This window comes from Haliaeetus albicilla, chromosome 13, assembly GCF_947461875.1.
Source record: "Haliaeetus albicilla chromosome 13, bHalAlb1.1, whole genome shotgun sequence".
Classification (NCBI taxonomy): domain Eukaryota; kingdom Metazoa; phylum Chordata; class Aves; order Accipitriformes; family Accipitridae; genus Haliaeetus; species Haliaeetus albicilla.
Window position 1 is genome coordinate 26,170,584 of NC_091495.1, and position 23,595 is coordinate 26,194,178.

The 23,595-nt window shown below is 36.5% G+C and overlaps 1 protein-coding gene across 2 annotated transcripts in view; it reads left to right on the forward strand.

Moving 5' to 3' along the window:
• Positions 1-23,307, forward strand: part of MEMO1 (mediator of cell motility 1) — a 30,068-nt gene extending 6,761 nt beyond the window's left edge. The window contains exons 1-9 of one of the 2 annotated variants that reach the window (XM_009917922.2): positions 5,768-5,855; positions 8,116-8,184; positions 9,451-9,567; positions 10,124-10,236; positions 11,596-11,707; positions 12,662-12,804; positions 13,967-14,043; positions 19,581-19,685; positions 21,011-23,307. In XM_009917922.2, coding sequence (XP_009916224.1) covers positions 9,518-9,567; positions 10,124-10,236; positions 11,596-11,707; positions 12,662-12,804; positions 13,967-14,043; positions 19,581-19,685; positions 21,011-21,142 — 732 coding nt within the window. In that variant the 5' untranslated portion in view covers positions 5,768-5,855; positions 8,116-8,184; positions 9,451-9,517 and the 3' untranslated portion in view covers positions 21,143-23,307. Of the gene's footprint in view, positions 1-5,767; positions 5,856-8,115; positions 8,185-9,450; positions 9,568-10,123; positions 10,237-11,595; positions 11,708-12,661; positions 12,805-13,966; positions 14,044-19,580; positions 19,686-21,010 lie in introns of those variants that run through there. The other variant, XM_069800571.1, reaches the window with a different exon arrangement.
• The last annotated feature ends 288 nt before the right edge of the window (positions 23,308-23,595 follow it).

The following is a 23,595-nucleotide window of genomic DNA, read 5'->3' on the forward strand; positions in this document are numbered from 1 at the left end:
CATGTGAGGGTCACTGAAATGAGAGAAAGTTTTGACCTGTTCTCTGTTGCAGTGAAAGGAGCTTTCTGCAGTAGCAAGATAATTAATGTACTGATCATGAAATCTTGAATGTTGTGACATTAGCTGAACCATTGCAAATACAGCTATTAACTTAAGTTCTTATCTTACAATCTGTGAACAACAACAACCATAGTGTCTTGCAAATTTGTAAGGTATTTGCTTTGCAATGTTAAATACTAAATGTAATGTTTCTCTCCCTTTGGTCTTCTATCTTTTTTATGGGGAAAGTGGATGTGTCATCACTGGCTTTTTTATGGATTAATCATGGAACACAGTATTAATATGCAAACTGTATTTTTTTAACATTGTATATTGCAAAAGTATACCAGAATAATTTAAAATATAATTTCCAGGCTATTCTTTCTAGCCAAATCACTTAAATACTGTCAGAATCAAGATATTCCAAGTAAAGAGTGCAGGTTCAACTTTTACTGTACAATTGGAGTTGAAAAAGAGCTTTACATTTGGTGCACTCCTGGTATTATTAAAATGGGCCTGCAAGTACTTCACAATACTTTCACAAATTCAGGTTACATTTAGCATGTATTAGAGCCAAAATCACTTTCTCTCAGAGCTATAAAACAGAAGGTCATTTGTTTGGACCTCTGAATGACGTAACTGCTGAGATATTTTATAAAGCTAGGTATGTGTATGTTGGTTGATAATTTTTAATGAGTGGCATTATAGTTTGATTATTTATTTCCCAATAACTTCCAGTAAAGGAAATTAAAATGCTAGTGAATACTGGAAAATTGGGACATAAAAGTGAGAACTGCCACCAAAGTGGATTTCAATGTTTTTGTTGTGGCTTCAGTTTTATCTTCCCATTCAAGCATTACCTGCTGTTTTATGTTCATCTTACAATGTGTAGAATAGGAGCTTATGTAGCATCAGTGTAATAATGTTTATTTGTATCTTAATTTTTTTTTTCCCCAGTCCTATAGTTTGCATAAGTAAATTTCTGCCTTGCTTATAGGCTGATTTTACCGCTTCATCAGTATTCAGTATTGGAAGAGAGTATACACTAGCAGCAGAGAATGTGCCCATCAACATGAGTTGTTGGAAATCACCTTCTATTCCTGACAGATCCTAGTCTTTGCGTAGATAAAACTTGTTCTTTATTCAAGGATTTGGCTTTTGTTGCAGTGAGAAAGAGATATTTTTTTTGAAGTGGGGCCTGTGTTCTTTAAAACAATCCTTATACTTTCTGCAATTTTAACTAAGAAGAGAAACTAGTTAGTCCTCTGTCATGTTTCAGATTGGAGTTTGCCTGACAATTGAATTAAATGTTTTGGATTTACCTTCAAAGTTGTGGAGAGAGGAGTTCCCTTAGTTCCAGTTATTGAACAAAATATGTATGCTAGCCCCCAAGGTTTCACTGTTACTTATCTTGATTTTTCTAACACCCTACAAGAATAAAGACTTATTTACTTCTTAGTCCATATGCTGTAATATTTTTTAGAAGTATTTTTAAGGTGTAGACTTTGTCATCAATGGGTAAAGGTAGTTAAAAGATAAAAGGAGTAACGCTCAGAAAAAAATGTTGGCTCCTATACAGTAGGAGATATGCTTAGACAAGTAAAAGCTGTCAAGTAGAACTGTGGAAGCTGGGGACTCTGGCGTTACTGTCATTGTGCTCCAGCATTACTTGCATTGCTGCAAGTGCTGTACTCATGCAACCAAGGGAGACCTGAGCAGTTTTCCCTGGTGCTGCTCTGAATTTTGGTTGAGGCTTATGCTTTTCCAGTAAAAAAAGCATTCACTGAGACTGACGATTTGGAGCAAGCACTGCGTCTTCCCTACCAATCTGAAAAGGTATGTTTTGCACTAGTAATGGTGGCTGCTGGGACAGGAACAAGTTCCCATTATATTTGTGTTGACATTTAGCATATAAGCATTTCAGCCTCATGCGACAAGGTAAGCTTGGCTGTGGAAAGAATGTGCTGGTTTGGCTTAACCCACAAAGACTGGACCATGACAGCTGTAAATGGAGGTGATGAACCTAAGTGTGTGTGACTCTTTTGAGCCATTATTCATTGGGTAACACTGGCATGCATTTAATGTGGAAGGAAGGATTCCTTACTTTACTGCTTTGTGAGGGGATAACATTGATTGTAAAAATAATTTATCCTTTTAGGCAAGATATTTGAATAAATGCTGCCTGTAGCTGTATCCATAAATTTGTCTGGTGGAGACTTGGTCTGTGCTCGAAACTATTTTTAATTTGGCATAACTTCTGCCAGTTTCCAAAACAAAACAGGATGTGAAATATCCACAGATAATGTCAGCATTCTTTAGTTACATACCTACATTTATACTTTACTTCATAGGATTGAAATGCAGATCTGAATGTTATGTGCTTCAGCGAAGCTCATATTTTGCCACCTAATCTTCCTTTAATCAATACAAGGTCTGATCTTACAGTATTAATGCTAAAGTGTATTGATTGTTGCATCCAGAAGTTGCATCCATAAGGCCTTCTGTCCTTCTGTCTGGTTAGCCTTAAAAATTCTGTTGCGCTCATCCTGCCAGCTTTCTCAAGCTGAGCTTTCCACCTGTGGCTCAAGGAGCAGGGACCTCTCCTACTTCCCACCACTGCAGCTGGAGGATACATAGGTGGCAGTGCTATTCCTCATCTGTGCTTGTCAGCTTAGGAGATGGATATTTACTGCAGTTATCTTAGTAACTATTTGCAAAGACATTTTTCCAGTGTAACTTAATTTACATATGAACAAAACTTACTTACAGAGCTTTTCATGAAGAAGCTACTCATCTCCTATAATACAAATCCATATGGCAGAGCATATATACTGTGATAATGTGGGTTTATTTGTATTTTTATTTAATTCAAATATTTTGACTTTAGCCTTAAGCATTGCCATGTTTGAGAAGTTGGAAGAAAAACTCTGAACATTTCAACAAAAAGCTGATGCTAAGCTGGTAACAAGAAAACTACAGTTTAGAATATCCCCCTTAAAGTATTTGTAAGCATAGGAAGCTGCAGGTAGGCTACACTCCTGTAAGTTCATGTGGGTGCTGTTTGATTTTTTTTTTTTTTTTTTTTTTTTTTCCTCTTTAGCTAAAAGGTCAGGTGGGTATGTTGTACTGTCCATTCTGTCTTTCTGTTAGTCCTTTGGAGAGAGAGATTTGATTACATGTTTTATTAAAATAGTCCACATAAGTATCAGTTGAAATGGAAACTTACGTTAGGTCAGAGTTAATGATTTACAAAGGCACCTTGTAGTTGCATTAAAGGGAAGAAAATCTGAAACTAGATGTGTTGCCTGGTCCTTAAGTAAACACTGACAGAAGTTTCATCCCTTGGGTCATACAGATCTGTTATTTTACTGCCTCTAGGACAAAAATGTTTGTTACTTTGTCAGAGTGTTTGTAATAGCAGACTAAGCAAATCTGGGCATCTTTGCTACTGCACTGTCAGATCAGAAGTTTTGGCCAGATTTGAATAATCATATGGAATTTCAGGAAATTACCAGAGATTCTGAACTTTGTCTTTAAACTGTTCAGCAAGTTACCTGATTTGTCTTAAGCAAAGGCAAATCGCCTTAACCACCTTCTTAATCAAAAATCCTTGCTAAAGAAGGGATGGAGGAGGGCCAAGCACTGTGCCTTGCTGGGGAAGAGAGTCCCAAGGGTGTCTCGCTTTGCTTGAGAGGTTCTGGCCCTTCTGCTATTGTGCTGCCTGTGGATCATCATCTTTGAGGAGAAGGGATCAGGTGGGGCAGAGCTGTGTTCCATTTAAGTCTCTGGGGAGTAGGTGTTTGGAAAGGAAATAACTGTCCTCCTAAAAAGCTTCATTCAGAAGGTACTTTATCCTTCTACATCCTTTGGGAGAATTAGGGAGTCAAATTTTTTTAAGTGATTTGTGTCTTCACTCTCAAGTATATAAAAAATAAGAGTGGTAAGACTGTAATAGAGTACTGGTTTTTTTGTCTCCTAGTAGCTTAGAAAGAGGATGGAAATAGAGATCTATTTATTTTTACTTAGCCTCCACAACAACATCCATTTTCTAAGATGTCATTATCCTTATCTCTGTTGCATGTCTCTGCTGCTTGTAATTTCACCAAGCAACAGAAGCAGCAGAGCAAAACTGGTGTCTGGGGGTTTTTTTTGACAATTTCATAATTTCACAAAGTCACTATTACAGCAGTGACAGTGGCTAATCAATGTCACTCTTTTGCCTTGTTAGAACTGTAGAGAGCAACTAAGATATTCAAGGTGATTGTAGGCTTAGGGAAACAGCATTGCAAGAGTTCACCTTGTTCATGTAAGAAGGTAGGGTTCTTTACAGCCACAGAAGTTGTCCTTTTTCTTAATGAAACACATGAATTTAAGTTTTGTATAAAAAATGGTGGCTTTGATACCCCACCCCCTCAGGTTTTCTAGAGAAAGCTTTTTGGCTATCACTGGTGAGTGACTGATTGGATTCTGCAAAAGTTGACATCTTTGCTCTGGTTCTCTGTAGTTCTTGTTAGCTTCTTGTCAGCTTGAGATTTGGGCTGTTTGAAACATAGCTGTGAAACAGTTTCAGGCATTTAATTTGGTTTTGACTTCTTCTAGCAGTTGGTGGTTTTACACCTGCATGGGGGAGATACAAAAATCTACAACATGTATGGTAGAAGAAAAGTGGCTTACTACACCATACTTTACAGATAAACTCTGCTGACATACAGTTCTGTCAAAAGCATAGTGTCAACTGAAAAAAGTGCATCTATTTTTCTCTTTGTTAATGATATGTTACTTGTAAAAATAGCAGCTGAATGAGTTTTTCTTGAAAGTTTGTGTTCTTTAATATAAAGAATGTTGCACTGTATTTGCCAGACTTGCTTCTTCAGGAATAGCTTTACATCAAAAAGTTTTCTTTGTGATGGTAAATAACCAAAATGTGTTTTGTTTTTAATGTTGTATTTCTAGAAGGCATTTTTATCATGTCAGCTAATTGAATTGACAATGTTTGCCACTTGTTGAGGTACAGAATTTAGTTTTTTTAAAAAAAAGTTAAGTATTGGATGACCAATTATCAAAGTTAATGTTGCCAAGAAGTTGATACGCTTGTAAATGTTGATTGATCAGAAGTTGTTAAGGCATTAGTATAAGCATGGTGTCTTCTCACTTTTAGCTTTTTCCTGTGTATTTACAGTTTTTCCAGGTTACGGTGTCCTTTGTGTTCTGCTGTTATGCTTGCTTGATAATAATAATGAAGTACTAAATACCATAGCCATTTGCTATCATGTCAGTCTGTAAGGTCTTTGTATTATATCATCTTCCCATATTGGGCTCTCTTGGTATAGGTCATCTTAATTTTTATTTTTGAATTCTGCAAATATGGTTACCGGAAGAATCAGTCACCTGTTAGCCTCTCTTTTGAGACCAGCAGCCATCCTTTCTAATGATGAAATAGTATGTGCATCAGTCCACAGAGCAAGAAACAATAAGTGCGTGTTTGGATGTGCAATAAATGAACTTCCTGGACTAGGATGTTGCAATTTTCCTAGTGTAACCTCCAACATTACCGGCATGTTTGGTTTGGTTTTGGTTGGGTTTTGGTTTTGTTTTGGGTTTTTTTTTGAGATTTAAACATAGGCTTTGATATTTAAGATTATTTTAAATCTGTTGGATTTTTGGACTTTATTTATTAATTCTTTAGGTATTTTAGCTTCTTTTATGGCTTCAGTATTTCCTTGTCTCTTCATAGGACCCCAGCTGAATGCACAACTAGAAGGCTGGCTTTCTCAAGTACAGTCCACAAAAAGACCTGCTAGAGCCATTATTGCACCGTAAGTTTGAAATCTGTTTTTAGTACATATAATACTTGATTGGTTAAATGCTTCTTTATTTTGAGTGATTTTTGAAAACTGGTGAAAGCTAGTATTTAGCTGAAAGGAATGTTGTGTGGTTTCTAAATAAGTATTTTGGATATGGCATAGAATGGAAGAAATGTGCACGTTTTGGTATATGATTAGTTTCCTTTTGCTGATGGACAGCAGACATAATATTCACTTGTGATCCAGTAAGAGAGGTAAGAGGTGTATCAGTGGAGTGGTAGTCTAAGGTGACAGCTCTTTCAGTGCACTTCTAGTATAGAACAGCTACACCTATTTAAAAAAAAAAAAAAACCACCCCAAAACAACAAAACACACAAACCAAACAAAACTCCAGCATCTCTGCCCCCCCCAATCAAAACTTAGCAAAGCTTAAAACAAAAAGTAATGAAACACTATTCAGCTATCCAAAATGGTTTACTTTTGTTATTTTAGTTTGGTTTTGTTTGGGGCTTTTTGTCCACAGCAGAAATGGGGATCATCTAAACTATTCAGGTAGAATGCAATTTCCTGAAAATAGTTGAGACATATAATAAGAAAAGTATGTTGGTCATTACAATTTATTATGAGTTGGAAGGAAACACTAGAAAAAGCACCTTAAATATGATGTTTTTCCTGTGCTAACACAGCATTGACATAATGTTTGAAGTATTCCATAATAGTATTATATGTGCAGAAGAAATTGTTCCACATCTGCCTTAGTCTTTCTCGCAGGAATGTCTGGAAAGAGGCCTTTCACCTGCAGAATAGGTAACCTGGGTTCTTTTTCCAGAATTGCTGGAGGTCTTCCTGTGGTCTCACCAAATTGTTTCATTAGCCATGCCTTTGTCTTCCCACCTGTAAAGTGGGATATGGCTAATAATATTTTTGTGAAAGACTGAAGAAGGCTGTAGCAGAGGGAGCATTTCAGAAGGCTTTTTTGACATTGTCAAATGACATGCCTTGCTGGTTCACTAGGTCCCAGTCTCCTGTTTATCCCCTTAGTGTGTATGTTAGTACCTTCATGAGCTCTTTAGAATGAGTGAGGCAAGTGACACAGAAGTAAAAGCCCAGGGTAATTTTGAGGATAACTTGCTCCAGGTATCACTCTGTGAGTGAATATACATGCATGCGAGCATACATATGTATAAATAAATATAAAATCCTCCAGTCCTGTCAATGGGGAACTTGTATCTTCAAACATCCTGTATGTCCGAGGACTTGCAGCGCGTTTCATTCTCAGTATCACTGTATAAAAAGACCATCTGGAAAGCTCTAGTTGTGTTGTTGCACATACTTACTCAAAATAAACGATCACTATTGAGCTAGGGTCACAGGCGCTCCAGCCGAGCTCCAGAGGTGATACTGCCCACGCGCTGTGCAATGTGGGCACGGCCTTCTGCTGCGGCCATGCTGCTGAGTGACTGTCAGCTCTTCTTCGCCGCTTGGCCTGGGACACTGGGGAATGAACGTTCTCTGGAATTAATGCTTTTAGCAGTGTAAACTGAGTCTTCTCCTGTTTTTAACAGTCTGGAGGGGAATAGGTCTTACGATTTGGATGTGGTACTTGAAACAAGTAGTCAGAATAATTATTAATGTTTTTGGAGCGCACACAGGAACACAGGTGGAGAAAGGCTCCAGGCCAGAGTGATAGGAAACAATAAAGCATGTCTTGCATTCTCTGCAGTAACAGCTACCATGCTGCGTTCTGCTCCTTTCCTTGTGCCCATTCATTCTAATGCTGAGGTATTCTTCTTCAATGGCAGAGCATTTTTATTCTCTGTTTATCTGCTGTAATGTGTAGTCTTTCTTTGCCAGACCCCTCTACTGTCATTGTATTCAGTTACTGAGTGCGGTTAGCAGAGCTTTCTCCAGCAGCTTGCTGTTCCCTTGTCCCCTGTCTGCACTCTCAGCATTATCATGAGCTTCTGATAATATGCAGTTATGTAGCGTGCCTACTGGTATCTTTTACGAGTAATGAAAGGTGCTTTGACCTGGAGGCTTACTAACTTTCAAGTAAATGGTCGCGGATAGTTCTTTGACAGATATGTGTCTCGTACAGTCAGTACTGCAACAGTGCTCTCCAGCTCTCTCAGGAGCTGATTTTTGGATCACTGTTTCTAGCTCACTGGGGACAAATAATATTTAAGATGTTACCATCTAATAGCAATATCAACATATTTAAGATGTTAAACAATATTTAACATGTTAACATTTTGTACACCTTGATTTGCAGCCATGCAGGATATACCTATTGTGGATCTTGTGCAGCCCATGCTTACAAACAAGTGGATCCTAATATTACGTAAGTATTAAAGTTTTACTTTACAAAGTGTAAGACAATGCCATTGCAGTTCTCTGAGAAGTTGAATGTTCTCTGTACTTTCTTACACCTTGAAGTACTCAAATTTTAATTCTATACTCTTTTTAGTCTTATGTATCCTTTCTGTTTTAACATCACAAATGTTCAAATTGTTTGGATGTTACAAAAGAAAAAACTAATATTGTTGAAATTGAAAATGTAAAGCAGTATTTTCAAAAATTATTGAGGAATTATTGGTAACTAACGTTTTAGAAGGGAGGGGTTAAAAGTGTTCTTTTTGCAGGTAATAATATTTAATTTACTTTATTGTTTGATGTTCCACTGCTTTTACAAAAGCCCAAGCTGTTGGTTTTTTTTTTTACTGGTCGCAGGGTGTCTTTGTTTCTTTTTTTGTTTTGTTTTTGTTGGGAGGTTTTGTTTGGTTGTTAAGTGTATTAAAATATTTGATCATGATTCTGCATTGGTTTTTCAGTGCAGGATTATGAGCTGAATGCTACCAGGATTCTCTTCTGCTGTGGAGAAAGTGACCAGTGTGTGTATATAATATTTGAAGTTAGTGAAAGTTACTTGTTGTAATAATTTTAAATGGACTTGTTTCTAGCAGCACAACAGTTTAAAAAAAGAAAAACTAAAAAACCCAGCACGCTACTGTAGTCTGTGCCTGCCTCTGAAAATATGAATCCAGTTATTCTAGGTTAAAGGAATATAATTCTTTTCTGTTGTGCTGACCGCAATGTTTTTTTAAATGACAAAAATGTAAAACATCTCCAGTATTTACTCAAAGTATGTATTTTGCAATGTTAATATAAAAACTGGCTATGTCTGTCAGTTGCTTATGAGATAACACGTTGGAATGCTCTCCAAAGACAATAGGTTCCAAACTATTGTGAACAAAGTAAAGATAACTTACGGTGTGACAGATAACTAGTTTCTCTAAAATTTCTAGAACAAGTTGCATTCCCCAGGTTCAGTGGCATGGAGTTGATTGAACTTTTTTGGATCATTTGCTATTTTACCACATGGGATGTTTAGAGTTCATCTTTCAGCCGAAGTATTGCACATTTGGATATTTTGGTTTTATGAGCTTTGTAAAATGTTTTAGTATAGCACTCGTGTAAGGGGAAAAAAAAAATCTTTACGTGTCTCCCACCCCTTTAGTTCAGTGCCAGAAACAAGATGATATGATCCTGAATTTGAAAAGCTGAATTTCCTATAGGTTGGTGTTTTTTTTTTTTTCTTTTCTTTAAGTCCTGTGGCAGGAGACCCTTAACATCTAATCAACAGCCAGGAACTGAGGACTTGATGAAATAACATCATGATGACATGTGAAAGCTTGCAGTATCAGCTAAAGCTACAAATGTGCAGGTCCAAGTCTCTGTTGTTGATGCAACAGCTGGATAAAAACAGCATTCGAGAATGACTTTAATTTGAATTTGGTGAAATCTAAAGTAAGGGTAATCAAGTAAATAAGTGAAAAGCTCTGAATAGATGTTAAATCCATAATCCTCATTTGAGGGCGCATACGTGTAGTTGTTGAAAGTGGTGTGTAACTGAAGGTTGTGTTGGTCCAAAGAGAGAATCCAAAGATCTGTTCTAAGGTACTATAGCACATCATTCAGCCTCCAAATGAGTCCAGTCAGACAGGTTTCTAGCTGATGACTGTCCTCTGATGTATAACCTGCTTAAGAGATTTAAGGCTACGGGAAGCATTACTGAACTGATCTCATGATCATTTCTGAGTTACCAAGCAAGGCTAGGCTATGGATTGATCTGTGGTCTTACACACAGCAAAGTAAAACTATTGGTAACCACCAGAAAGTATCACTTTGTACATTTTTATTAAACTTGTTACTCTAAACCAAGTCTCTGTACTACAAATTGCAGTTGTCTAAATTGTGGGCTTTTGTGTTAATTGTTGTAGCCGAAAAATTTTCATTCTTGGGCCTTCCCATCACGTGCCCCTTTCCCGATGTGCACTTTCCAGTGTGGACATTTATAGAACACCTCTGTATGATCTCCGAATTGACCAAAAGAGTAAGTGCATGATAAAGCTTACGTCTTGAAGATTGCTGAGGCTTGAGTGTTAACTGTGGTACTGCAGTGCCAAGGACTCTCTTGTTGTTGGGCACTTCATTGCTTTTAAGTGGCATACAAGTATAAATCTGTTTTTACTGCAATGAAAGCTAACTTCTGAAAGAAGGGTAGTTGCAGGCATTGCTATATTATAACCTTATAATTTCTCTTGCTCTTGCAAGTAAAGAATTCTCAATCTTTGCTCATCTTTTCCATTATGAGTGTGTGCCTCTTGACAAGTGATCTTTAAAAGGGATCTCAAAATTAAAGTGTTACATTTGAATAATAGCCCACTACACACATGCTCCATTATTCTGTGAAGTACTCTGTCTGCAAAAAAAATAGTGCTTTAGTTGGTTTGAGTTTATTTCTGATAGAGGAATAATAGAGGAACAAAAAGCTGCTTTTATTTGGGTGCATTATTGCATGTGACTCTTTTTTCAACTGGCAGAGTGCCTACAGAACTTTAAAACTGTTAATCCATGAAATACCAGTTTTTCAGACTAAACTTAAAGGTGCAATGAAGATAAATTTGATATTTTGACTTTCATGTGTTTTGAGGTAAATAATACAGTATCTTTTTCAGTTAGTGCAGATGTATTGCTATTTCATCATAACTGTGATTAAGCAAGCTAGTTCAGGCTTTCCACATAGTGCCTGCAGAAGTTTCCTTCGGTAACAAATGTTTCGGTTTCTGTAGAACTCCTTTATGGAGTAGAGAAGGAGGCACAGCCCTACATCAAATTTTTCATCAAGTGGAGAGTTTTCATAATGAGTCTGCATACCACCAAGCGCATTTGAGAGCAGAAAAGATAACTTACAAATGTGGATTACGTAATCAGTTTTCGCTGTCTCTAGATTTCATGATTCCGTTAATAATAAATTGTATTAAATAGTAACACATCCAGCAATGGCTCAGCTGATCAGCAGGTTTTTTTGTTTGTTTTTTTTAAACATATGACGGTATAGTTTGTGAAAATAAGAATTCAGTGACTGGGCAAATGCATGCATATTTTCAAATGTGTTTTATTTGTGTTACTTATATTTTGTATCATAACTGATATTCTTTCTTAATATACTAACAAGGTGTCACTGATTTAACACACTTATTTTGCAAACTGAATCAATTAATGTTTGTATCTTAATGACTTGAACAAAATCTTAATCCTGAATTTATTTAAAAACAAGTGGTTTATGATGACAGCCCTTGGAGGCAAGTAATTTGGCATAGTGGGGTTGTTCTGCTAAAGATGCACTGTAGCTTGCTTTACAGTGTTTAAAAAAAAAAAGTAGTAAAAATTAATCTTTAATTCATTTCAGTTTATGGAGAATTGTGGAAGACTGGAATGTTTGAGCGTATGTCCCTACAGACAGATGAAGATGAACACAGTATTGAAATGCATTTGCCTTACACTGCTAAAGCCATGGAAAGGTAATAAGGCTAATTAATTCTTCTACAGGAATTATGAGTATTATGTGCATTAAATGTTTGAACTACATGTGAAGTGCAGTAGGAAGCAATAATACCCTTTATGGTATATAATACTCTATATGGTGTCTAATACTCACACTTCCCCACCCCCCAATAAAAATTTGAGGGAGGAGACGGTCGGAGACTAGGATTAGTTGCTGGAATAAAACTGTGAATGGAGCAAACACCTGAATGTTGAAATTGGAACACCCCTTATAAACAAGTTTGTATGTTTATATTGGTTTAATAGAGTTATTATTAGACATGCTTTCATGAATCTTTCTCAATAGCTCTTTGCAAGGCATCTCTGAAAGAAGTGCAAATACTAATAGGTGTTTTCTGTGGGATTTAAAGTTTGTTTGGAGTCTTAATACTAATTTTGAAATAGAGGTTCTGTTTATACCTGTTCTTTCAGATGAGTACTTTGAGTACTTTTTTCTTTAAAGGTGATAATTTTTGTCAATTTGTGGTGGGGTTTGGGTTCCCCCCCCCCCCCATCTTTTTTTTTAACTTGTCTTTCATAGTATTTTTAATTTTCCCTGGAATATCAGTGTACATCTGGGTGCTACCTTCAGCATTTTCATGTACGTTGGAAAATTACCCAACATTTGTACAGCATCTCTACAAGGAGAATTTCATTCTTACTTTGGTGCTGGTTTCATTATGTCTTGTCTTTTTGTTCACCTGGTGTTTTCACTTTGCAGCAAAGATAAATGCTGTTTGGTGGGGGGGATTTGTTTCCTGAAGTTGAAGTAGTTTTAGGTTCTAAACCAACTTCCTAGTATGAGCTTACCAAATTAACTGTATCTTCAACACTGTAGTGCCCTTTTAAAACATACTGCAATTTCAGTTAACAAGCCCTGAAAAAACTTCAGCTGTTACTTGAATTACAACCTCTTTTCTTTTGCTTATAAGCCATAAGGATGAGTTTACTATTATTCCTGTGTTGGTCGGAGCACTGAGTGAGTCAAAAGAGCAGGAATTTGGAAAACTCTTCAGTAAATACCTAGCTGATCCTAGTAACCTCTTTGTGGTTTCTTCTGACTTTTGCCATTGGGGTAAGTTGCACATCTCTTCATTATAACAGTATGATGAATATTTTGTAGTGATTTTCAAATAAAGTATTTTATTAAACATTGAACATTTTAACTTCTGGCAAATGTATCTTTCAAACTTAAATGCCTCTGTAAAGCTAAAAAAGGATTTTTCTTTTTTTAATCTGAAACAATAGATGAAAAATATTAATGTGTTTTCAGTGTAGTGGAGGAAATAAATGGTGAAGGTGTATGGGTTCATAGGCATCTCTTTACTGTTGCAATGAAATAAGCGTCTGAAGTTTCTTGCTCTTTTTACTCTTCTTTTAGCACCTCAAAGCAACTTGCAAAACTAATTAGCTAAAAATTCACTGGACATGGCAACATCCCTCTGACGGAATTAAGTTTTGTACATTTTACTGCTGGGTAAGATAGCAGATGGAGTATTTATGCCAATTCACCAGAGCTATCCCAGTTCATCTTGGTGGCAGAGCTATAAAGACTCCAGAAGCCTTGACTTCTGTCCTGCTTTAACACTTTATTTTTCTTTTAAGTGTGATAATAGCTGGAAAAGGGACTGCTTCAGAAAGATATGTTTTATGTTACACAACAGACCTTCTTCCCTTTTTTTTATTGTCATCTTTGGTCAACTTACGTAATTAAGTGCATATTTTACTCGTCTTTGAATTGTGGAATAGGTGGAGGTATATAAGAATGACCTGAGTTCTGTTGTGGCTAATGAATCATCTAGAACTGTTCATTGAATTATCATGAACTTTTTCTTTTAACCTTCATTTACTGTGGGTATTGTTGTGAAAGCAGAAGTAGCTGACTCCAGAGTTGACTTTGTCAAGAGGGATAGCAAAATGAAATGTTGCTTTACTTTTTAATTTATAGATTGGATTCCAAGGCAATGACAGGCAATTAATAAGTGATACTGCAGTGTCAGTTCTACATAGTAGGTTTTTCTTTAGGAATATAGCTGCCCGTCATGTATTTTTTACTTTGCTTCTGGGCTGCTACTTTCATGATTGCCCTAGAATTTTCTCGGTGGAGCTAAAAAGTATAAAATAACTGAAGATTACTACTTTACAAATACTATAATTTCAATTATTTAGTAAGTATTAGGGAGTGTTTTAGCTACGATTTTTCCCTTTTTTATTTTATACATGATTTTTGTTTCAAGGTCAGAGGTTCCGTTACAGTTACTATGATGAATCCCAAGGAGAAATTTATAGATCCATTGAGCACCTAGATAAAATGGTAAGTTTTCAGATTTGGTGGAAATAACTAACAAATTTCTCCTGTACATTACATTTCTTTGAACACTTTAGAAATTTCTCTAACAAAATATTATAGATTAGCTATTTTATTGAATGTATACTTTTCCTTTGTTTACCACAATAAGAAGTTAGCTATTGTTTTTAGCTAGTATCCTCCATTTTACTGACTGCGCACAATATATTGCGGGTATAATCTAGTAAGCATAATTTATGAGAATAAATGCATGTTCACCTACCTAAAATGCCCTAGTGTAATATAATTCCTGTCCACATATCCTCTCATGTTTTAGAGAAACAGTAAGAGTTATGAATCGAGTATTGTGGTAGTTAGTTCAGGCTTGATAGCTATCACACCTGCATATTGAAACAGCATTGTGATTATGCTAATGGTTTCAGCAACATCCATCTTGAGGAGGAGAGACTGTAGGGCCATTTCCTTGGGAGTAGTCTTCCCCTTGCCCCTTATTCTGTAGTAGGTGGTGGGGAAAAGCAGTAGACCATACTTCATTCTGGGTTTGGCAAATGGCTGAAAGGAATGCTAAATACATAAACATCACAATGCCAATTCTGTTGCATTTTCTTTACAGTCACAGGAGCCAAAGATTTATTTTTAAATGAAAAAATTGTGTTAGCATTCAAGACTATACTTAAGGCACGGAATAGAAGTAATTCTTCTGGAAATACGTAACCTTAAAATCTGTTTTAAAACTATTTGGATCATTTATGTAACTTCTGTAAAATGTGTTAGAAGAGAAAACTGTCATTATTCGGGGCATGTTAATTTTTTTCCTTGTCTTAAAGGAATAAATCCTATCTGCTGGAGACATCTCTGGAGTTTTTTGCTTTGTGTATCCATATTAATCTCTTTGTTTTTCCACTATTCATCACTGGAATGGAAACAGTAAATAATTTGCCTTCATTCTGTTTATCCCATTTTTAATAATTCTTGTTGTCAGTTGAGAAGTTTCTCTATAAAGACGTGTTTTTCTAGAGAGTCCCAGAATTTGCAGCTCTGAGTGTTTTTTGCTGGAGAACAGATTAAGGTGCATTACCAAACATTAGTTTCCCCTTGTTAACTTCTGTGGTGAAAGCTTGTAGAAAGACTGGACTTTGGCATTTAATTACTTCTAGTGAGTATGTTGCTGCACCAGCTCTTTCTTTTGGTAGTTATTCAGCCAAAAGGAGATGACATTTTTTGTAACATTGAAAGTGATATCTACTGTTTAATAACTATGAAAATACTTTTTCAGTCTTAAGTTTAACTGGAAAACTAAACATGCTGTGTAGCAGTATACTGTGGTTATTTTTTGCCTGTTTATATAACGCCATGTCTGAACACATGACTCCGTATTCAAACTTTGTACAGAGTAGGTTTTACTTTCGGTGAATTTCAGAAATTTCTTTTTAGCAGTATTGTGGGTACACTTGGGATGCTATCCACAATGCCACAAAGATCTCCCTATCACGTTTCTCCAGCTTTTGGAAGGAGTTTATTCAATTTTGTATGCCCCACTCAGCTACTTCTTGTTTCCTTAGATAAGTATTGAATTTTTTAATGTCATTTGGCATGCTAAAGAAACTCATATTGTTGTAACCACCAGGCCTCTCCACAGAGAAAATAATACTAAGATAGAGACAAAACTGTACTAAAACCGTTAGAGGTTTTAACCTCTACTCTTATTGGCCCAATAATTTTATTGGACCTAACTAGGAAAGCAGTTGGGTGAGCGCTTTGTAAGCAGGAAGATATTCTGGGTTAAGGTGAAATTTCTTTTTCCTTAGAAATGCCTTTGTGGGAGGACAATGGTCTCTTTTTTTTTTTATTTAGACTGGACCTTAAGTACAGATGCACGATGATTTTCCTGGCTAGTGCATAAACAACGCTAAACGCTTTGGGCATTGAAGATTTACTAACCTGGTAACCGCTGTGAGAAATCTTATTTGCTGTGATTTTAAGTTAGAGCCCTTAGACTCCAGCATAAAAATAATACAGAGTAGTAAATATTGCTGGGCAGACATCGGTTTCTCCATGGTAACTCTTAATGTGACCACTGTTACCCTGGGGGTACCACAGTGTACCTTGTGAATTGATGGTGAAAGGAGTAAACAGCCCCATGGTTAATAGGGATACCTGAGGGAAGAATCCTCAAATGAAGAGTTACATTGAGCAGCTGATGTGCAATAATTTGTTTGTATATCATAACCTGATACCTACCATCTTTTAAATAAAAGCGGGGAGTATTCTGTAAGATGTTGAAGAGTAATTATTTTTTGATTACGGCTAGCCAGAAAATGCAGACTGCTCGCTTCAGTCTTCATTGCCAGGTTGCTCATTTTATATCTCTTTGTGAAACCTTATGCCTCACTTGAGTCAATAGGAGGATTCTGTTACCCTGAATGCTGAAGGGAGAGGATAATGCGGGTGAGGAGAGCCATGCAGGAACAGCCAGCAGTTGTTGTGCAGGAGCTGTGCTCAGCACGAGTGGCTCCTCAGGTGACTCTGACGAACTGCTGAATTCTGGTGGCTTCTGCAAGTGCCACTACGGTGTGTCAGCACCTTCCACAGTGCTCCAGCCTGGGAAGGCTTCTTAGCTTGGGCGTAATGCAAGACCACGACTCTCTGCCTGGATGGCCAGCACCCTGCTCTCTCTGCTGTGCCCAGCCAGTAATTTTCCTGTTGGTTGTTTATCTTCTAGTCTGAGTGACTCACACATGCAAAGAGAGTTGGAATGGCTAGTGCTAAGACCAAGTTTGTTTCTACTTCCATAAGCGTGCTACTGGTTTATATTTTTTTAAGTCTGAAGAAGCAGCTGAAGTAACTGATTGCAAACTTAAACTTAACTAGCCAAAGCAGTATTGGAGTATAGTATAAAATAAGCCTGTGGGTTGGGGTTTTTTGTTTGTTTGTTTTGTTTTTTTTTGTGGGTGTTTTGTTTTGGTTTTGTAAGCTTGTAGATACTTGATCCTATAGGAGATGGCATTTAAGAATGTAACTGCTTTTAATCATATTACGTGCACTGTGCTAGGATATTGTAGATGCCATTTACAGTTGTCTGGTTAACTGAGATATGCAATTTCTATGTGGTGCCATAATAACCATGTGATAAACTGCAGAACCGTGTGATGGTTTGCATTTTTATCATGTGGGTTTTGTCATGTATTTTAACTCTTTTAAACAATGCCCAGCTGAGTTATTCTGAATACTGAAAATGATTAGCTTCATACTTCTGCTTTTTAGAAAAATAAAATACAACCTGACAAAAATGTTTCCTTTGTTCCTCAACACCATTTTAGACTGAGGAACAAGTTTGGTCGTCTTTGCTCCTCTGCCACAATGAATTTTAAATCCAAAAGATTGAAAAGTTCAGTATAGCTGAGTGCTTGTAGGATATGTGTTAATAGCCATTTCCTATGGATTTTCTCCAATCTGTGATGTATGGAGCTCTGTTAGCATTTTCTGGGATGAACTGCATAGCTCTAAATGTTTTGCAGTGCTGAACTGTGCATTGAAATAAGCTTACTAGGCATTCTGATAAATCCATGTCCATTCATTTGAGACAAATGCTCAAATGCCTTTGCCCAGTATGTTCCAGTGACTTACAGCTATAAAATGAGTCTCTCAATGGAGCAGCCATTTTCATTTTTTAGGAAGTCATGAAAGGATTTACAAATGGATAAAATATATTCTCTTGAGCTGTTCAGTATCTGAATAATGCGTGTTTAGTTTCACTTGAGTATATAGTTAAGTTTGGTTCTGCTTTCTTTAGCTGTGTATTGACATGTACAATTTACAAGTAAATGAATGGTTCAAAGACATGCTGTTTAAACTTTAGAAATGCAATGGTTATCTATGTAATGACTGCTAGTTAGAGAATAGCTACCTTTATTTTTTTGGCACTCATTTAGGTTCTGTAGATCTGGAGTGAGTAACAGCTGTAATTACCAGCCAGGGGTCCAAACACCCCCTCCATGACCCTGGAAGAACTGAGCTCTTGCCAGCAATTGGTCAGCATAGTTTGGTTTTATTTTTCCATAAAATTTATCTCTTTATGAATTCATCTTATGTCTGTTTTTAATTAAAAGTACATAAAGGTGGTGGTTATGGTTGTTGTTTCCTAATCCTCCCTGACTCTCCTGGGAATCTCAAGCTCCTCCATTGTAAACTGTGATCCAGTCTGAATAATTAAGTGTATCTGCCAGATCAGCCAACGCCCTTGCAGAGTATTCAAGAGGTTTCACTCTTGAGGTGGAGTCTTTAGACAGACTGACTGCTTCCTGCACCGTGGTTTCTCCTTTTATCACCCATACTTTTCCAAAAGCAGGGGAAGGGGCTGGGACAACTGCAGAAACCTTAGGAGAAATTCTCTCCTTTTCTAATATCAGTCTCCAGTTGTTCCCATGCAAAGTGTATGGATTTTTTTCAGTCTCTAAGGAAAACTTTCCAGTTTCATCAGCTACATGTAAGAAGCACAGCTATGTCTCTTACTGAATTAGGGAGTGTCTGGAGCTCATTTACCTGGTGAAGGGAATTAATCATTTTCAGAAGAAGGAAAAACACAAGAGAATGGAGTCTAATACAGGCAAAATTGCAAAGCCATGAGAAAACCTGGACAATAATTGATTTAGACTTGCTTTAAACTACTTTCACTGTATTTGATCTACTCTGTGGAATGGGGTAAGAGTAGGCTGTATCTGGAGTTGTAGGATTCTTTTTGCTTTTAAGAATGCAAATGTTTATGTGGAAGGTTTTGTTTTCCATACATGTGCTGGTTTTCATAGTATGACTCCATGGGATCATGGGTCTTACTGTGGATGGAGAAAAGGATGTATATATGTGACTGCCTCTTGTAAAGTGGAAGCGTCATCTCCTGGCTTTTATGTTTCTGCTGTGCACCAACTTTCTAGTGCTTTAGAGATGTTCTGGATCTGTTTTTTATGCTCTGAGCAGATGGCCAGCCTGTGCCCAGAACAACTGCCTTGCAAGCTTGATGTGTCTAGGATATATTACACTTGCTACGTGCTTGAATTGCATGTGTGTATATTGATGATTTGTCTAGGGTTTTTGGACATCCAGAAGTCCCAGGCAGGTGCTCAGCCCTGAGCCCTGTTATCAGGTAGAGGAGATGGAGGCAAAACTTCTTCCTGCTTTGCCCTTTTAGTAAATTTATCTGGTTATTGCTGTACAAAATCCTATGGAAGTAGGGCATCCTTGGAGGTGGGGATCAGCTAGTCTGCGGGAGGAGCTTTTTTAACATGAGCTTCACTGGTATCTGCAAAGATAGCTTCACAGATCTGTGGATCATTGACAGCTTTGGAAGAGCTCCTGCACTTTTAGTTTGGCAAGGGATGGCAACAAGATGACTACAAGCTAGAGCTCAAATGCTGAGATTCCCTTGATACCCTTGATAAAGTGGAGGTTTTTTCCTCCTGAAGTATTCTGTGTTGTCATAATAGGTGGTGTATAAACACCTGCTTATGAATGTGTGAAGTAATCATTGCTATCAATTTTTTTTTCAGGGTATGAGCATTATAGAGCAGCTAGATCCTGTATCTTTTAGCAATTACTTGAAGAAATACCATAATACAATATGTGGAAGACATCCTATTGGCGTATTATTAAACGTAAGTAACTTTTGATTTGTTGAAAAATGTAACTTTGGGCAAAATGCTTACATTTGTTTTAAACACAATATTGCTGGAGTATTCCTTAGTTGTAAAATGACAAGTCTTAATTTATTTTTCCAAGTGTTCTCAATTTGGTCTCCAATTTCCATGTCTTGCATATAGACAAATGTAAGCTCTTACAAGGGCTGAGGGTCTTCAGTTCCCTAAGGGAGATGAGGTACCACGTTCCTTTTGAATTTCAATGAAATACAATAATTCACTTTCTCTTGGCCCTAAATAAACAAACATATAAATCTATCTCCCTGAAGAAGTACATATTTTCTCTTTTGAATCAGTACTTAAAAACATATATATTTTTTCTGTATTGCTATTAGCTAGCTATTGTGAGTGCCTTGTGATGTCTGGCAGCGTTTTTGAGTTTTGCAAATATGATGAGAGATTGCATCTGTAAGTATTAGTGCAGTGCACCATTAACTCATAAATTAATGGCAAGTAGAATTCAGATTAACTGGTACTTTCTAGTTACTGTATTCTGCTTTGGTGATGCAGTGCAGACATAAACTGGTTTAACTTAGTTGTCTAAATTGGGTCACAGCTGCTTTACAGCACTGCTGGAGTGCTGCAGATTTGTCATATTGCTTGAGTGAATCTTACTGTGTTTTTACTGTAATTCAAATCTGAAACAGGAAGCATGTTAACCTTTTTAAAAGGGAAAACCTAATTCCCTGGAAATGTAGTCTATATGGATAACATATAGAGGAACCTTTTAAAGTGGAGTATATAAAAGTTTGTATGAGCAATATCAATATTGGGGATGCATATATCAAAACTTAGTACTATGACAACTCTGCAAAAATATCCAACTCTTAACCTCAGAAAATGATTAGTTTTGCAGTGAATCTGACCTAAATTCTGTTCATTCACTTTCGCCAATTGTCACACTTTAATAAATCATCTTCATACATTCTTTTTCCTTAATGGCAGAAATGTGATCTAAAAAGTTGGGTTCTGTTCTGTTACATCTGTGTTTCTGTATAAACTCCCTATAGAACTGAAAGCATTGTTTCTAAAGGATCTATTTTGAAAGGTTGTTTAGTATTGCTTGATAGAACTGCATGGATGTACGTAGTGCAGCAGGGGGAGTGTCAGTAAATGAAACGGCACAGAAATGGGCTAGGTCCACAAATTACTCAGAGGTGCTTATATTACTATGAGAGATGTGCAAGGACCCCTGGAGGGAGGAGAGAGGACTGAGATCTAGAAAATGTCATAATTTCACAGATACCTTTTTTTTTTTAAACACCTGTTTTTTCTCTCTTCAGGCTATCAACGAGCTCCAGAAGAATGGAATGAATATGAGCTTTTCATTTTTGAATTATGCTCAGTCAAGCCAGTGTCGAAACTGGCAAGACAGCTCAGTGAGTTATGCGGCTGGAGCACTTATGGTCCACTGAACCACTGAATGCTCAGGGATGGCACCTGCACACGCTCTGTATACGGGGTCCCAGCCTAGCCCTTACAAAGATACAGTCCCTGGTCTTTGGGTATACTGAAACCTCAAACTAATAGAACTCTCTTCTTTTCTAGTAGGTGTAGTCCTTCCTTAGTTTCAACTCATTTAAAAATGCTTTCTTGTTTAGGACAATGGAAGGAAGGCTGGTATTGAAACATTTTGTGATTTTTTTTTTTTTTTTTATTTTTTTTAATTTTTTTTTTAAATGATGATGGCTATGAAGGCATGGTGGTAGACAGTCCCTACAAATACAACATGTAAAGCATTTACCATATCCTAAATTTGCACTCTTTGCAGACCTGTGCACATGTACTCAGCTTTCAGAATAGTTTTGCAAGTTGTAAATGGAAAAAGGGGTGGAAGCTTTTTAATAAAAGAAAAAAAAAAAAGGAAAACAATGCATTTATAAATGATCCTGTATTAGAATATAATAAAACTCCAGTATAGTCAGTTACTACCCGTGATGTACAACAGATATCTTCTATTTTAGTTGCTAATAAAGGGCTACACAAACCAAAATAGTCTGATTTAAACTTATTGCTTTGTGTTCTGTATGTGGCTGCTTGTCATTAACATCCTTTATCCTCAGTTCTTATGCTTGGTAATTCAGCCATTCTGTAAAATATTTTAGAATGTATTTTATATTCAGCATTTGTTATGACTACTTCATTTACAGATTTTTTAAATCTTAAACCTGCACTATGAGTTCAGCTGTGCAAAAGACTTTTTAAAAAACTTTTATATATTTTAATTCTTTTTGTTTTACAATTAGCTATAAAATAGTATTTTAGTGTGTGATACAAATTTGTATTAGAAATACACTTTTAATGGTTTTTATGCTCAGTTTGATTATTAAAGTGAAATAGATGCAGTATTTTTATTTGAAATGACTTAAAACTGAAAACAAACAGTAGCTTGAAAATGATAATTCTTAGAGTATCTGTCAAGCATTCAGAGGCAACAGAAGCCATATACTGCTAAGCTCAAGCAGTTATTCCTCAGAGATTTAATGGGGAGGGGAAAGTAAGGCTTCTCTTATTTTTTATTCTGTATTCTTTGACTGTGGGTAGAATTGTTTCATGTTCTTTAAACATCATCACATCTTAAGAGTTCTTGAACTTTCTTCCAGCCAAAATAATGGTGTAATTATTTGAGTTACCATTCCTGAAGGCTTCCTTTCATTCTAATAAGAAATGCAAAGTAGGATGGCAGTACTGGCTCATTATCTAAATGGAGATTTCATTCCCTGGTATTTCACCTGCTGTCAAGCAACCTCCTGGTACATTCAGCTTTTCTGAGTGGCAGAGGGGAATTTCAGAATTCAATTTAGGTTATCTTTGAATTGCTGCATGCAAAGTCTTCACCTGAAATCATACCAGACATCTTGTTTATTCCTATTAAAATACCCTTATGCAAACAGGCACTGCTTGCACCACTTCTGTTTTCCTTATCACGGTTGGCCACCATTTTAATAATGACAGGTGAATGCTCCATTTACAAAATGAACTACTTTGCAGATGTTCAGAATCCATCCCAAATGCCAAAGTCCTTTGCATGTTTGTTCTTTTAGTTGCCTTACTGCTCTGCCTTGTTCTTGAAAAGTCTCAGCAGCAGACAGGGAAAACAACTTTCAGATTACGTTTGATGGACCAGCAGGAAGGCTGTGCAGGTAAAACTGAATTGGTAGCCAGTCTTTATAAATACTTGTCTGACTGTGCCTTATTAAAAAAAGTAGTTTGATCATGAAGATTTTTATTTTTTTTTTTTAATCTTTGGTGAATACAGGTTTAATTAGGACTCGGGTTTCTTTCAGTCTTATGCCAAATGCTTAACGTCATTATTGAAACACATAGTTAATTGGAATGGTTAAGTAGATATCTTTTCCCTAAGGTAAACATAGTAATTAGCTTATGAATACAAATGCCTAAGTTGCATCTTAGTTCTGTAAGATAGTTTTAATAAAAACAAAACATAACTGGAAGAGCTTCAAGGAAATTGGTCAGCCATTTTGCTCAGCACAATGTTATGAAATATCTTACAGTGAAAGCACTTCACATGTAAACTGTGTAATGTATTTCAAAATAAAGTTTCTAATTAAAATGGGAATTTCTGTGCCTACTAATAATAACCAGCAATGACAGTTCAGAAGCCCACTCAGAGAAATTTAAAGCTTTGTGAACGCTGTTCTAACTTAGAAGGATTTGTTGTAAAAACCCTGTTTGTTTGAAAGCAGAAAATAATCTGACTTCAGAGAACTAATTTTTTTTTTTCTTTCTTTTGGTGGGGTTGGACGGAGTTTACTTCAGTGCTCAGTTTCCTGATGTGTCAGTTTAAAATGTGTCAGAAGGAAAAGCAAATAATCTCCTGAAAAGATCTTCACTCAAGACTATAGTT